Source organism: Eretmochelys imbricata, chromosome 2, assembly GCF_965152235.1.
Source record: "Eretmochelys imbricata isolate rEreImb1 chromosome 2, rEreImb1.hap1, whole genome shotgun sequence".
NCBI lineage: Eukaryota > Metazoa > Chordata > Testudines > Cheloniidae > Eretmochelys > Eretmochelys imbricata.
Window position 1 is genome coordinate 257842735 of NC_135573.1, and position 16910 is coordinate 257859644.

At 38.7% G+C, this 16910-nt stretch overlaps 1 protein-coding gene across 3 annotated transcripts in view; it reads right to left on the bottom strand.

The window, feature by feature from the left end:
• Positions 1-5251: 5251 nt before the first annotated feature.
• Positions 5252-16910, bottom strand: part of CTDSPL (CTD small phosphatase like) — a 121381-nt gene continuing 109722 nt past the window's right edge. For all 3 annotated transcript variants that reach the window (XM_077808424.1, XM_077808425.1, XM_077808423.1), the window contains 3 exons: positions 13820-13912; positions 11849-12034; positions 5252-9820 (listed from right to left, as the gene is read on the bottom strand). In XM_077808424.1, coding sequence (XP_077664550.1) covers positions 9695-9820; positions 11849-12034; positions 13820-13912 — 405 coding nt within the window. In that variant the 3' untranslated portion in view covers positions 5252-9694. The remainder of the gene's footprint in view (positions 9821-11848; positions 12035-13819; positions 13913-16910) is intronic.

Genomic DNA, 16910 nt, shown 5'->3' on the forward strand with positions numbered 1-16910 from the left:
GTGGCACCTTAGAGACTAACCAATTTATTTGAGCATAAGCATAATTTAGTGGCTCCTATGCCGAGTAGAGCTGCCAGTTATTCTCTGGGTAGACAGAGTGGGCAGAGCCCAGCAATTCCAACTTCTCCTTTGCCCCAGTTTCAACTCCCTGGGCTGGGTGAGGAGTAGACTGAGTGAGCGAGAACTGAGGTCACACCTGTAAGGTCCCAGCTGAAAGCCTCTATCTTGCTGAATGGATCTGGAGATTTTTCACATGAAAGGAAGAGATCCTGTATATGTGGCCTGAAACATGCTCCTGCAGATGGTGAGCATTTTGGCCTAGCTTGTACTCCAGGGCTTTTTCTAGTATTCTAGTATTCATGGTGCAAAGTTTAAACATTACAAACCGAGTGCTGTGCAAAGAACTGCAGGGAAAGGGAAGAATTGAAGAAAAGGCACTGGGAGCTCTTAACATGTTATAATACACGCTGAAGATTGGCATTGCATTTTTGCAAAGGTTTATCATTTATCCTTAGCTCTTTCAATGTATTTCAGCCAAGTCCAAAAGGAGTTACAATTTCCTTGCTTAGAAAGGTTAGGCGCAGAACTTTTGGAGGGGGAAAAAAAAAATGTCCACAGAAGAATGTGTAACTTAAATACATTAAAAAACTAAAATCTTTTCAAGAGATACTGATTCCTACTTTTCAAGTGGTGATGTGAAGATTCTTCATGTTGCCTGAGAGATTTAATATTCCCACCTCTTTACAGATATTTGTCTGGCCCAGTTGGTGAGGTCAAATTTTTACAGGGGAAATGCAGAATTTATGAGTTAATGACTTACCTGGTAAATGAGAGAACTGCCTCAAGTATTGAGCCAGATCCTCCACTGGTAGACCTATTTACACCAGCTGGGGATCTGGTGCCTTGAGCTTTTTTAAGGTGCAGTGACTTGTGGGGTATATGTGTGTATTTTTTTTTTAAAAGCAGCTCTTCAATTCACCTTTAAAGGCAAAACAACTCAATTGCACCACCTAGTGGGCTAACAAAAGTTCTGCATGAATAAGTAGCTTATGTCTCCCATCACTTTAAAATAGTGACAGGTTTCAGAATGGTAGTCGTGTTAGTCTGTATCAGCAAAAAAACCGAGTACTTGTGGCACCTTGGAGATGAACACATTTAGTTAGTCTCTAAGTACTCCTCGTTTTTTTTTTTAAAAATAGTGGTTGTTCTGAACTGTGTGTGCACTCATGTATATGCACGCCCTCCCACGGCAGTGGTGTCCTTGTGATAAATTGCAGTCGTGCTAAATTACTATCACACACTTTTTACCATTTTACCTACTCTCTGTTCCCCAGTCCATCTCCCCAGGACTTATTCTAACATTCCAATTTCATAGGAAGCTTTAAACTAATATTAAAAAACAAACAAACAAGCAAACCTGCCGTGTTTCTTCCTCCCCGCTAAAATTTAATTCCCTTTAAAAAAAATCACACGTGCCTAAGGCCCAGGACAGACAAGTGATAGAACTAATTTTTAAAATTATTTTTATTATTTGTATTACCATAGTCCCTAGGAGTCCCAGCCATGGACCAATACCCCATTGTGCTAGGCACTGTACAAACACAGAACCACAAAAGATCGTCCTTGACTCAAAGAGCTTACAATCTAAAGTAGCACCTAGAGGTCCCAGCTAAGGTCAGGACCCCATTATGGTAGGTGCTGTACATACACACAGTAAAAGACCCATGTGTCCTGAATCCCAGTCTGGTGCCTACTTGCTCTTCAATAGTGTCACAACTTAAGCCATCTTGTGGACTTCCTGGGCTAGAAACGAGCTTTCAACTCTTGGCAAAAAAGGATTTCTCTAACCCCCTCTGTGAAGCGACACAGCATTTTCTCCACTAGCCATGAAATGATCTGAAACATCACACTATAGATCTTGACATTTTTAGGACTCAAAAAAAAAAAGCGATTTTTGATCATTTGTACATGTTCTTGTGGCTCTCTGAACCCTGCACAATCAGACAGATTAACTAGGGCATCTGGCTTTACAGGTGGAGTGATACGAGAGAGTCTGAATTCTTCCTTTTAAAACTAAAACATTCCTAAAACTGTTTCCCTGTGACAAATGAAGGATACGCAGAATATGTAATGGTGCAGTGACATCAAGGTTTCATCAGCACTCATTTGGGGTGACCTGCCTAATGTACTTATGAACAAAATGACCATTCCAACTGCAAGCTGATAAAACCCCTTTCAATGCCACAAACACGATTACTCTCACATACATACACGTACTAATTTGTCTTTAGTCTTACCAGGTCAAGATCGGAGAGTTGGGAGCTAGGTGATTCTTGGAGTTTGTGCCTTTCATCTCTTTGGAGGAGATCTTGGTGCTGGGTCTCACCCTAGTTCATTGCTGAGACATATCTACATCACAAGAACACATATTGTGGTAGGAACTAGTAACCGCAAATCAAGGATTGGGGCCAATTTGTGCTAGACTCTATAGAGAGAAGTTGCAGTATGCACCAATATGTAACTGATTCAATCTACAGTCTACTCACTGGACTGCTACAGGAAGAATAGTGCAAGACGGGAAGCAAGATGCACTGAATTGTATGGGAAAGCAAGCACAGCTTGCATCATGGCTATCTTAAGCCAGTGTCTCATCTTAAAAAGCGAAGAGCTAATCCCTTTCTCCATGGTCATCATTCACCCAGACCCAGAGGCAGCTTTGGAAGCAGAAGGAATTGTTTTAATCCCCTCTGTAAGTCTTACAGCAAAAAAAGTGGGAGCTGAACTTGGCAGAGTTGCCAACAGGGACCCTGACCCTTGGTGCCTTAATGCTGCTTAATTTACCTGAGCTAGCAGCCAAGCTTATAAAGGTGCACCAAATCCAACATAAAACAATAAATAAGAAATAAGAATGAGAAATTCGCTTACGAATGGAGCTCTGGAAGCCTTTGCAGACAGAGAATTCTAGGGGTGGGTATACCAGGGAGTTGTGCTTAGGCTCATTAACAGGAAGAGGTTCTATTCTCGGCTCCCACTTGTCACAAGCAGTAGGAAAACTCAGTATGGATTATCAGGCATGAACAGGATAAGGACAGTATCTAATCTGCATTCAATGCAAACACATCAGTTTATGAATGTCCTGAGTTGAGGCATAAATTGATGGCCAATTTACAGTAAATTGCTCTTTAAACAAGTTTAGTCTGAATCACAAAATACCACAAATAAAGCAAACCTTTGTGAAATAATTAACTCTTGAATGAGCAGTCAGGGATTCCCGAGTGTAAAACATTTACCTCAGTGCTGGGAATTCCTGGCTCTTGTACAATCCTCTTTGGAAAGATGAAATAATCAAGCCTAATTATCCAGAACAGTGGTTCTCAACACACATATGACAGAAATGCTTCTGGCACAAGGGTGAATCACCCTTCAGTCTTCAAGTAGGGCCATGTCCAGGACTGCAAGAATTATTATTTTAAACCAGGTAACATGGAACAAGCAAGCAGTTCTGTGTGCTCTGCATAAATACTCCATATTTCTTTGTCCATTTGCATAAATTAAATCTGGATGACATTTATGTACACCACCAAAATCAGAGGGATAGTAAAGACCATCGATGACAGAGTAACAGATTAAAACAGTGGATGATACAAGCAGCAGAGGTTCAAACGGTGCGCCTGTGAGGGATTTCAACAAGTAAACATAGCCACCACCACCATAAAGCAAATTCAGCATGTTATCTAAATACTGCCCAAATCTTACCTTTTCAATGTAACTAAATGCTGCAGATGTGCAGGGAAAGTATATGATCTGGAACATAGGAACTGCCACACAGATCATGCCAGTGCTCACTCCATCTGTCACTAACAGGGGATGGTACAGGCTCTTCAGAGGAAGGTGTGAGAAACCCTGTAGTAGGTTGTTCTAGGACGACCTGCCTGCCAAAATAGTTTCCTTCCAATTCCCATTAGAGGTTGTCTCAAGCCCTGAAAGCAGGAGGGCCTATACTCGCCCTAGTTGGAAAAACTTCTGATAAAACTCTTTTTGGGGTCAGAATTTGCAGATATGTTGAAATCAAAATGTTTCGCAGAGACCACTCAATTTTGATGAAGTTCCAGTGGAACCCAGGCAAGGTTTTGACAGAACTCTGCCTGCCTGGTGCCGCTCCATGCCTTTTTGGGGAGAACTTTTTAAATTTTGGGGGTTTGTTCTGAATCAGAATGAAATATTGAACTCCTCAGTGAAATGGAATTCCCTATTTCCACACAGATCTAGTTTATATTCCTTCCAAAATTCTTTCTTGTTCTTTTCATATTTACTGCAAGAACTTTGGATGTTCTTGTTATCTGAATCAACATCTAATACTTTTCTGAACCTCGCTAAGCTCCGGGCTCAATGTTTGGAAGAGGAGGTCATCTCTGCCCTAAGAACTGGTCCTAAGAAATGTGTGAGGAAACATTTTAAACCCTGGACATAACAATGTTAACATCAGGAGCATTATTCTGCACACATGAGCCAAAGCTCTTGATCTTAAAACACAGGTCATTTTGTACACAGTAAAGTGAAAAAGTTGGAGGAAAAATAAAATCAATCTATAAAATTTAAAAATTTACCATACAGACAGGGATGTGAAATGGCTACAGAAATGAACCAGGAGTCAGGAAAACAGGATTCTATTCCTAATTGTAGTTGCTTGCTGTATAACCTTGGGTAAGCTATTTAACCTGTGTATGCCTAAGAGTTTAAATCGTTAATAATACATACCACCCAAGCTATACACAACACTTTCCTTGGAGGAAAGGTTCTATAGAAAGTTAGTTTCTAATGAATCAGAGTAGATTGTTCAACTGGATATAGTACGTAATTTAATGAGATTTTTCTTAAACTATGGCAAATACTGTAAAAAACCCCATTATTCAAGCAGCCGAATTGAGAATCCTCCAAAAATAAGTTACATCTTTAAGACCTGAACAAGTTATAGTATGATCTCATCCAAGAGATCTAAATAGCAGGAACATCTGCCGGAATCACCATCAATTTATTCAGCAGAGTTCATCAGCTCTTGTCTGCACAAGCAGGTGCCAGGGTATTCTGTAAGAACTACAATATATGCTTTAAAAAAAAAAAAAAAAAAAAAAAGGGGGGGGGATGATTCTACCCATCTACAGAGGAACCACACACAGAGGGAATAAAGACCCTGACAGTGGCAATAAGAGGACAGATTTTTTCTCAGAGAAGTATTACATGCACAAGTATCTAAATTGTTAAAAACTTTTATTTGTGACAGTAAAGAAACCATTCAATACCTGATTGACAACACTTCTCTCCCCTCAAAACACTCACACTGTATATGTAGTGTTTCTCAAGTATTGCTGGATTGTTCATTGCATTAAAGTGTAAACAGCTCCATTATTAGACAAACAAGCAATATGTCCATTGCTTACTCCTCTTAATTTCCCAGAAGAGTTTTAACAAAAAGCCAGACAGCTGGATTTTTACAATAAAATATGAACAGAAAACGAACAGCTCTTTTTGCATAGTTATCCTATAGAATTTCAAGCAATTCCCCAACCCAAGTCTTACCTGCCCTCCTCACCACACAAAGGCATACATCACAGCATCTTTGAAATCAGAGCCACAAACATTTTTTTTCTTTTACAATAGGGCTGTGCGGTTCTGTGTTTTATTAGTAAAAAAATTCTGTAAAACATAGGATCGTGTGTTTTTGTAAATTATATTGCTACAGACTTTTTACATTGAAATTTCAAAGCAGCAACCCCAGTACAAGCGAGTGTAATTTAGGTATTTTATTGTCCCCCCCAACCACTCTAATCAAAATCATGCCGTGATAAAGTGACTGAACACACTGATAACCAAGCTCTTCAGGTGACGGGTTTCTTCCATGTATAACTTCACTGGTTTTTAAAAAGGAATTAAAGGGAAAAACAAGAAACAGTTTTTGTTTTTTTCCAAAGCTACCTAAATGAATACAGTAGTATTGTACATTTGCTAAAATCTTCCATTCAAAACTTCCGGGTGTTTAACAAATATTCTGCGCACAGCCCTAGTTTACAGATGGCAATTTAATCATAACATTTTAGTTGAATTTCAAGAATTTATGGCACTCTGCCTTACATTTTAAATTAAAAAATATATATATATATATTATATATATCCCTATGCAGGGAAATAACCTTTTTTTAACCCAACACAGAAAGGACAACGGAACTTTGGGTAGCATTTCTTTAGCTGAACTGAATGATCCACTGGGAAAGACTTTTTAATAGTTTTACGATAATATCTGGGAATTATAATTGAAAGACAAGGTTTCTAACAGTCTTGGTGACCCACATGCAGCATGCACTACTGCACTTTTAAATATGGAAGAACTTTGGGAAATAATTTGATTTTCTGTTTTGATTTTCAAAATCTCATTTAATTAAAGTAAAACCAAAATAATCATATTGCAATTTTTACAAACATTCTACTTCTTTTTCTGGCATTATGTTGAGATCTATATTGCTTTGTTAAAATCTAGGTGCTTCAAATATATAGTTATATATAAACTAAAAGAGCTTATAAAAATCTGGATTTTTTAAGTGTGGGAAAATAAAGTGCAAAAAGGTATATATGATAGTTGCTCACCTACTGTAAAAAATCCAAACACTTAGGAAACCCAAAACTTGATCTTAAACAACCACCCCATTTGAGGTCAGAAGAAATCGGATATTATCCAAAAATATTCTCACATTCTAGAGTGAAACTTACCATGATTAGAACTAAAACAAAAATCATATATAAAATGCACTTACAATATTAGCATGGATCAGAAATGTTACTATGTTATACCCCTGATTTTGTCATTTTTGAGCGCTGCGTGTTATTTTGTATGCTTTATCAGTTGAAATTATAAAGCCAATTTTTTCTGGAACTCTGGATTACAAAAGCCCAAAACAGCATTAAAACTGTACAGAAACAACACAAAGACAGTGATTGTACAGTATTAGTCGTTAAAATGGTTTCAGATGTGGGAACAGAAGTTCAGTTGTCCATTACATGTTGATTTCAAAACAATACAGGTCACTTTAATATCAACATTCATTCACAGACATTTAAGGCAACTGGGTTCATGAAATCACTGCTTTTATAAGTGTGAACAGCTGATGACTTGGTTTGTCTTATGTACAACAGATCACAACTGTCTAAATGGTAATGTCTCATGAAGGGGTTATTCACTGTCTAATTGGTAAGACTGTTTGGTCTAATACTTGTGTGAAAATCTTTGAATTTTTTTCAGCCATTCTCATCACACCTGCACAATAAACTACAACCTGAATATTTCCCTGCAGACTGTATCTGAGGCACAGAGGTCACAAATACAGTTAAAAATACTGCTCAGAGAACAACTTTTTGGCAGTTTACAGTTTCATTACTCAGTATTCAAAAACAAAACTAAAGATCTTAGATTGAACGCAAATGTAATGGACTAACCAGAATCCGTATGTCCTTTTAAACCATCTAGATTTGTTTTTTTTTAATTGTCAGGATTTAGTTCTGGCACAGAAACATACAGTACTAAGGTAATGACAACTGGTAAGAGAACAAAAGAGTGCCTTAAATGTCATGGTACTGCTTAGAACACCCTCACTGAGAAACACTGTGAGCACAGTGCAAAGCTGCACTGCAAGGAGACAAGTCCTCTCTCAGTCTTATACTGCCCCTCTGATAATCTATTCCATGACTGTGTAGGCTGGCCCACCCTTTTAGGAATGAATTTATTAAGCTGCTTAGTAAATGTTTTAGCCAAGGATGACAATCTAGGTCAGCTTCTTGTAATTCCTATTGGTCATACCTGTAAAAAAGGCAACTTGTATCTACCCTGTGACATTTGACAGTAGGCTAATTAAAGCACCAAATTATTAGTTTAACTTTGTTTGATGCCTGCCAATAATGGCTAATTTGTATGATTAGATTTCTACTGGTGTAAAAATGGTTAAAAGGTGACCTGGGAAAGGAAAAAAAGGGCTGTGCCTTTTTGCTTCAAAAGGCTTAAAAACAACAGTTACACGTGTTTTTAGCATCAGAAATTCAGGTCTTGTCTACCCTGGATGAAGAACTAGTTTAATTATGACATCACAAATGAATGAAAGCCAAGTGAACTGAGAAGACAGGATTTTTAGTAGATTTTTATATTGTTTTTAATATTCTAAGTTAACACCTATTTAACTCCAAAGCCTAAAGAGTACGTTAGAGAAAGGAATTCTGAGTTAAACACACCTCCAGCAGGGGTGATATGGCTCCCAATCTACATCTGAGACTCTCGGCAAGTGTTCAGCAAAAACCAGGAAAGTTCAGTTAACATTCCTGACATTTCTAAGGAAAAACACAAACAGGAAAAAAAAAGCCCCCACTTTAAAATAAATTGGGCTCATACCTCCATTTTGCTTCTTTACGGTGCATAAAGCAGCAAAAGGCATTTTTCAAAGTCCTTTGCAGGTCACCTTTAACTGAGTATGTGGGATGTCATATACCACAAGTTTACTACATAAGGGTGGGGTATATCACCTGCATTTCATTTATTGCCCAAATTTGCAGCTTCCAGCAAATGTTTTTGTAGCGCAGGCACAGTGGCAAAGAACAGTATAACAGCCGATGGTCAGCTCCATTTGGTGAGTATACAGTAGCAACGATTAAGAGAAAAAATACTCTTAACAGCTCAGCACACATCCAGCTTACCCAGATGGGTTTTTGTAAGAATGTAGATCAATAAATAGATTCTCCCTCCTTCCCCCCCAATAGAATGGGTTTCTCATTATGATGTTTTAAAAAATTGGAGAGGCATGGCAGTTGTGCGCAAGCAGAGATAACAGAACTTGATCCATCTAGCACAAAAGGTGCTTGAGATCTATTTCCCACCACATTTTCCCAATTCTATCATACCCTAATACCCAAACTGCAGATATGTTCAAACGGTGTCCAAAATGAGTAAGCCATAGTGACACAAACCTGTAACTGAAATCACCCCTCCCCAAACTCCTAAACCTTCTGAGCATGACAAAATGTAATGAATACAACTTAACATCACCATGGAGACAGGACCCCAGCGTATTTGTTTCAACTTTTTCCTTTGTTACCATATATTACAGTGCTCTATAAAAAAATCCTTTTTCCTTTTTAAAGCGTTTAGACAATACAAGACTAAAAGATGTCTGGAAATACACCTTATACAAAATGAACTTTTATCTTAAAATAACATTCAAAAAGGCACTTCATTCTGTAAGAAAAAAATTCAGAGTCAGGTCAACTGCTCTAAGCAGAGGGGGGGAAACTGTCTGCATAGTGGGAGGGGGCAGAAATTTGACCGCTGAAATACAACAAGCTTCTTTTTTTGGCATGTTTTAAGAAAAGCTGATCCAGTAAAATATGTCCACTTACGAAAGTCATTAAAAGAGTCCCATTTAAAATAGCTTCTTTTTTTCTTTTTTAAAAAAAGTAGTCGGAACATGTGACCTTAGGGTGTCAGGCTTCTGAAGGCTCACTAGCATCACTCATGATTGTCCTTCGTGTACAATGTAACAGGAAGATCAAGAGTAGCACGTCTGACAGGAGCAGCCTCCTCAAAGCTTAGTTTGAAAGAGCTGAGAGATGGAGAAAGAGTCTGTAGCAACTGCCATCAACCAGAAGCACTCAGATTTAAGGGCTACCTGTTGCAAAGTTTGTGAAGCATACTGTAAACTTCTTCCTCTCTGCTTAGTCCTTCAAAGAAAGGAATAAGATCTAGCAGCTCTGTGTCTGTCATGTCATCAAACCAGGATTGCACAGGCACCTGAAACAGTGGAAGAGAAAAATAGAAGAGACTTTGCTACATCAACAACACATGCACAATTTCCATCTACCTCAGAACCTTAGCTTACAGCACCTACTGGCAGGCATCCTACCGGCAGCTAATGACCATGATAAAGAAAAGTTACTCACCTGTAACTTAGGTTCAAGTACATTGCCAGTTCAGACCCACATCCTTAAGATATACTTGCACACCCACATCAAGACTGGAAGCTCTGGAAAGCTAACTGCAGACTCTTTCCAGATGTGGAATGTTCCAAGCAAGGTTACATGAGGCACGGCACATCTCCCCTTCAATGTCTTCTGCCTCCTTAGAATCCAGAATAGCCTGAAGTAGGGTGCAGACTATGACTCTACAACGATAATCTAGTTGGAGAAACTCCAATTACAGGTGAGTCTCTTTTCTTTCTCCTTAGAGTACTGTCAATACAGATGCCTATGCACAGAGCAAGAAACCCTCACGGAAGTGTAACTGAGGAGGAAATATTTGAACAATGAATACCCAACTGCTCTGTACTGTACATCAGATTTTGAGGCAAGGTGCAGAGAATAATGCTTCATAAAGGAGTAGAGTGGCTCTAGGGAAGAATATTGTGTATTTTCACTATGGGATCTTACTGAAGTAATGCATTAGAGTCCATTTTGGATCTAGTCTCAATCTGTGGTCCTCCAGGGACTGGAACTGCCACTAGCTTTTAGCGCTTTTCCACACAGGATTTAATAACTCAGATAACTTCTTAGCAATGGATTTTATAACATCCAAAAGTGGTCTGGAGCTTGCTTTGATTTTTAACCTTCAGCATAGATTAGATTTGTGGCTCCTGATCCTTGCACGCAGAGCTGGTAAAATGAGGTAAACTGAAGCCTTATGTGGCACTAAACAGGTAAGGTCTCTCACTCAAGCATCCAAGGCGTCAGGATTTGAGGGCCTGAGTTCAGAAATTCCATGTTTTAAGAAGCTTTCCTTAAACCTTCACTTTTTACCATATCAGCTAAAAGCTACACTAAATCTAACAACTGACAGTAAAATAATCCTCAAAAACAAAGAAAATGCCTGATGGGCAACTTAATGTTTCAAGGGAACTAGAGGGAGTCCCAGCTTGCTAGGTGACTAGCAAGAGAAGTGTATGCGTGTATATTGAGAGTGGTGGTTGATGGAGAGGTCTCTGTTTGTGTAACCCCCAAGTGCAAAAGCTTTCCAATGGGTTCCAGGCTTCATGTGGATTGCACATCCCAAAAGCAAGGATCTCTACTCTCAATCGCCAAAGGGAAATATGAAGAAATTCCTTGAGTGAGAAATATCTGTATTACTGGCATTTATACTACCACCAAAACCCACCCTCTTCCCTTCGCTTTATTTCTAAAGCTGGATAAGCTGGTTGACTAGTATTCCTAATCACAGAATGACCCGTAACAGAAATTCTAATTAGCAGATAAGGAAAGGAGGGAAGGAAGCAGCATCAGGTCTGCCAATTCTCCTCAAATATAATCTTAATTCACAATAAAGGAAAATCTATAAATAAAAAAACACAGACAGGTATTCAACTTGTGCCAGTAAAAATAGTTATTAGCTTGTCTATTAAAATAACTTCACTCATGTGAAACAAAGTCAGAGTACCCATTAAAAAAATAAAAATCGTTTTGAGGGTTTTGGGTGAATATCCCCTCTTCTACCAGCCTGTATAAGGAGTGGTTATAAAGACATCACACTGTTTGGTGTTTTTCTGCACAATTAGCAGTTTCTTCAGAAGATGCCCAAAGCTAAAAATTGAAGGAGAGCTAGGCATGAGAAAGATGAATTGGCAGAGTAGCGAGGAGAAGCTTGGCCTATATCTAACTTCGTAATAGCTAGCACTAGAACCTGATCTTCTACTTAACGTTTCAGAGGATGACGATGCTGTTGACACTAGTTAACACTTTAAAAGTAAATCTGAGTACTTAATATTGTTTGAATGTGGAAACCAGACCATGGAAGACCAAAGAGAGGAAGTTATTCCTTGGGACTACTTACTGCATTTTCAGGATGGAAGATGTAAGACGCAGGAGAGTTATCCACTATAATAACTTTACTCAGCTCTCTTCCCAGTCGACTCAGATCCTTCACATAATTTCCTCTGTGGAAAACACAGGATTCTCTGAAGAGTCTTGCCCTGAACACACCCCAGCGATCCAACAAGTCTGCTACTGGATCCGCATACTTAAAGACAGAAGTTAATATGATTCAGAAGCTTAAAAAACAGAAATTGCACGTCTGCAGGTACAGCAATGTTTCCTAGAACTAAATATTACGGACAAATAAAAAGGACAATTATAGAAAGAACTACAATCTGCTTTGCTTCAGCTTTTTCTCCTTAATATTAATTTATGTGCTAGCAAAGCTAAAATTATTACTAAATGGGTAACAGGACTGCAGTACAGTTATCTTTCAGAAAGAAAATAACTTGCATTGTAAAGCTTGCTATGATTTACTAATTATCTTAACACATCTCAACATGGGCTCTTTACATTTGTCCTTTAACTCCTAGAAGCTGATGAGTTCAGAGATCTCACTTAACACGACTGTAAAAATGCATGAAAAAGTAATGGTAAACCTAGAACACAAGATGCCACTTCTGCAGCTACTCGTACCAAATTCAATTCCATGTACCTGTGAAGTCAAGGGTAATGGAGGAGGCATCTGACTCAGCCTAATTCATGATGTGCCTTTGTCAATAATGCATGTTGACTTTTGATGTCACCAAGGGATCTGAAGATCCCCAAAACATGCACACTCCAGTCGTTAGAGGACAGGCAAAAATATCTAATACAAATATCCATTTGTAACATTCTGTGTTGGCATTATTCAAAGGAAAGGAGTGCTACATATCACACCTCAAAGATAATGTAAGTACCATAGCACATGATGGCATGAATTTTGACTCAAGAATTGATAGTAATAGCCCAAGAGGGTGGGCCGGGAGAGACACCTAGATAGGAAACCAGATTGTAAGAGCAGATATCCTCGACAATTATAGTTAGCACAAATTCTTTGAAAGATATGATTGATCATTTGATGGGACTTTTCTAAATTGAACAGCAAGCAAAATAGATCTTGCTATCAATAAACCTTTCCTTTTATTAAGGCTTTTTCAATAGAAAAAGTGCAAATCCCCTGCTTTGGGATTTAGAACTTGACTGGACACAATATTGGTAAACACACAATCCTGCGCTCACAAGGAGATGAACTAGATGATTTAACAGGTCTTTCCCATCTCTAGAGTCTATAGAAAGCCACAAAAAGATTAGAATTTAACTTGATTTACTAAACTTAAGATATTTAAATAAAATGAATTAAAAAATTACCAATCAACTGATTTCACTTCAAAATCAAAACCACAAAGACAAATCCACCGAAAATATTGCAGAACTAAAGCTGCACTGTCCACTACAAAACTACCTACATAAGATGCTATTTCACCAAAGCTAAAAGGGCACAAAATATTGCATTTCAGATGCTAAATATATCAAGCTTTACGAACAGCATTCAATAGTCTCAACCAAAATTATAACTGCACATCCACATCTCAGACATCTGTGTCCTATGTTTTTGCACCAAAGTACTTTCTGAACTATTGGCTGATTTCATAGCTTAGATATAGCACACCTTATTTCACGCCCAGCTTTAATATACTGCTTCATGTAGTACACTATTTGTTCTAATTTCCCACTATAACCATGGTAACTTGTAAGCCTTTCATATTGGCATCATGAGCAATGCATGGAGGCTACATTATGAGGCAAGCCCATATGTGATATTGTTACCATGGAAACACTTACCCACACACTAGCAGACAAAGTACACACTGTCAGGCAAAGAAGCAGAAAAGGGGAAAAATTAACATCATACCGAGTGAGGAAAACAATCATCCACAGAAAACCCAACCAAAATGTCCACTAACCAGCATTAAAAATACTAAAGAGAAGGAAGAGACAAACGACAAACCTTGGCTAGACTAGCTGTGAAGAGTACACACTCAAAGAGCTCTCCCATCCTCTGGAGAAACTCATCCACATGTGGTCGTTTCAATACATAAACCTGAAATGACAATAACTGTTTAGGTCAAATGAGGCTTAAGCCAAAAAGGCTGGAGTTAGCCTAAAATTGGTAGGTAGGACTAATATGTGACACAGGAGGCTCAGATGAAGGAAAAGGCTGGTAAACAAAGCATAGTATTAAATAATGAAATATCTGAACATATGTACTTGATAGCCCCATGCTGACTGCACACTGGTAGTACTGTGTCCTGCTGGAAAGATACATTCTTAAAATTGAAAAGACAGACAGACATGCAATGGGGCATCAAAGCAATAAAAACTGCGACCCACATTTTTAAAGGTATTTAGACATTGTTAGGCTCAGTGTTGCCATGCCTAACTAATTTAGGAGACTAAATTTAGGAGACTAAATCCCATTTTCAAAAGAGATCTAGGCACTCAGGAGCCAAAATCCCATTGACAGTTAATTAGATTTAGGTTCTTAAGTGCCTAAATCCTTTTTGAAAATGAGATCTAGGCTGCTAAATAAGTTAGGCATTGCTAACAGATCATAGCAACTCCTGAAAACCTTTAAAAATCTGGGCCTGAGAGCCTTTAAGTAGCATGACTCTTTGATGCTTATGTTTCTTCAAGTCTTGAACAGTATGAGAGGAAACAACATCTGAGGGAAAGTTTTATCCTGTGTTGGGAGGAGTTTTGAAATGTATTGACTACTTCCTTTTCTTCTGTAAATAAAATACTTCTCTTCAATTTTTGTTTCTGGATGTCAGATAACATACTCTATTGCTGTTTTTTATTGATTTTCCAAACCCATTAATAAAATACAAGCTTCCACCTCTTCAATGGAAAAATGAGTTTCCAGTATATATTTTGAGTTGTACTGAGCATGTAAAATCTCTTCAGTTGAGGCTTTGTCATAAATACAGTAAATCTTCTGGGTTTTCCTCCTTTCAGGCAGCAGTAGCTCCAGCAAAGGAGCCATGCTGCCATTTTGCAGCAAGAACCAGTTGTTTATTGCAATTGATACAGCTACTAAGAATATTTGTTAAGCACCAACAATGTGCTTAGTGTTCATATAAGATACCAAGATAAAGACAGTCCCTATCCAGGAAGCTTACAATTGGGTAAAAACAATAAACTGGGGGGATGGGAAGGGGTGTGTCTGTGTTAAATGGTTACTTTAAAAAATTATGTTATTTATCTTGCTTGATAGCATTTGATAAAGGTTCTTGATAGAACTAAATTAGGAATTCCTACTTTTGCATTTAAGAGAATTTCAGCATTGTAGATTTCTTGCTAAAGCCTGGTAAATTAAATAGGTTTCTCTATCATAAGGTAAAACACGCAAAACTGAACTTGTTTAATGCCTTGTATGTTATTTAAGGGAGTTTTACTGGCTAACATATTATTTTCATTAGGTTAACAGTGATATTAAAAGGCAAAAGTGCAGTGAGCCCATACATATACACAGTGAAAGAGAAAGTTATGGAAACACCAGTTTGAACTTAATAATGTAAAAATTAAATGCAGTAAGGGAAGAGAAGGGACACTGCATGATCAGGGCTTAAACATTACCCGATTTATATTAAAAGAATGTACATGCAAAGCACTATAATCTAAAGGCCAAAGCGGTCAGATCAAAATGCTATGTACTTTCCACTCTGGGTAGTCATGTGACAAGCTACATGGACCTCAAAACCAGTCTTCTGGATTAGATTATTCTTATTAAATCAGAACTAAACTTTACTTTTGCCACTGGAGCTGACTCTCAGTACATTCATACTTGGAAGGGGAGGACAATTTGTAGCCTGGTTTTCATTTTGATTCCCTATTTTTTAATATTATTGTGGCAAGCACCTGATCCTACTTAATCAAATAACTCTAACTTCAGGAACTAAGTTTACAATAGATTATATTAGGAACAGGTTTATTTAATTGCTGCTCTCTTTTCCCAGAGAACTGCACTATAGTTTCTTGGATTTCAATAAGACTGTGGCAAATAATTCTCTCTCCCCTTTTAAGATAACCGTTAGTTTTTCATTAAAAGCTGGACTCACTGAGAGATACTTTGTTGACTAGGGTTTACCTTCCAAATGCAACTTTTACAACACATAGTAATAGAAAACAGCAAGGCACATTACTCATCAACTGTTTGTAAACATTCAAGTTCTAAATTCTTTAGCTTTATATCCTCCTCCCGCCACACTTAGGTACATATAAACTGTGGGTGCTTGCAATATAAAATGTTCTCCCATGTACCAAGGCAGCCATATCCAACCTACAGTAAAACCATTTCTTGATTACAAACTCACTGATGAAGATGGGTTGACATAGAAATACAGTTTGAAATCAGTTCCTTTATGTTTCCTTTGCAGAGCTTCTGTGGCAGGCAGCAGGTAGTTGACCTGAACTGGAACTAGGCAGCCTCACATTATGACATGGTACTCCAGGCCTTCTCATGCCTCCCTAGTTCAGTTTCTTCTCTTTTATGCTACCTGGGCACCTGCCACTAGATTTTCGCCTCATCACTAATTCAGATGCCTTGTTGTGTATGCCAGTTCTTAGTACATGCTACAGAACCACTTCCAATTTCTGGATAAAGCCTGACCATTTCCTGCTTGCGAGCGAGCGCACACACACTTCCTCCAACGGTGCCTCGATGTTTTTCTAAACAAGGTTTCTGAGCGCTTGGTGGGGGCAGGGGGAAGTGAGAGGGAGGCGTTCCCCACAGAAGTTGCTTTCTGAAAAGTTATCACCAGGTGTAAAGGTGAACAGGTGTCTGTTTTTTGACCGGAATACCCGGTCGAAAAGGGACCCTGGCGGCTCTGGTCAGCACCGGTCCAGTCAGCAGTGCTGCAGGACTAAGGCAGGCTAGTCCCTACCTGTCCTGGTACTGCGCTGCACTCCGGAAGCGACCAGCCGGTTCAGCTCCTAGGCGGAGGGGCCCATGGGGTTCTGCACGCTGCCCCCGCCCTGAGCACCAGTTCCCAGCCAACGGGAGCTGGTGAGGGGTGTGTGTGCATGCCTGCGGAAGGCAA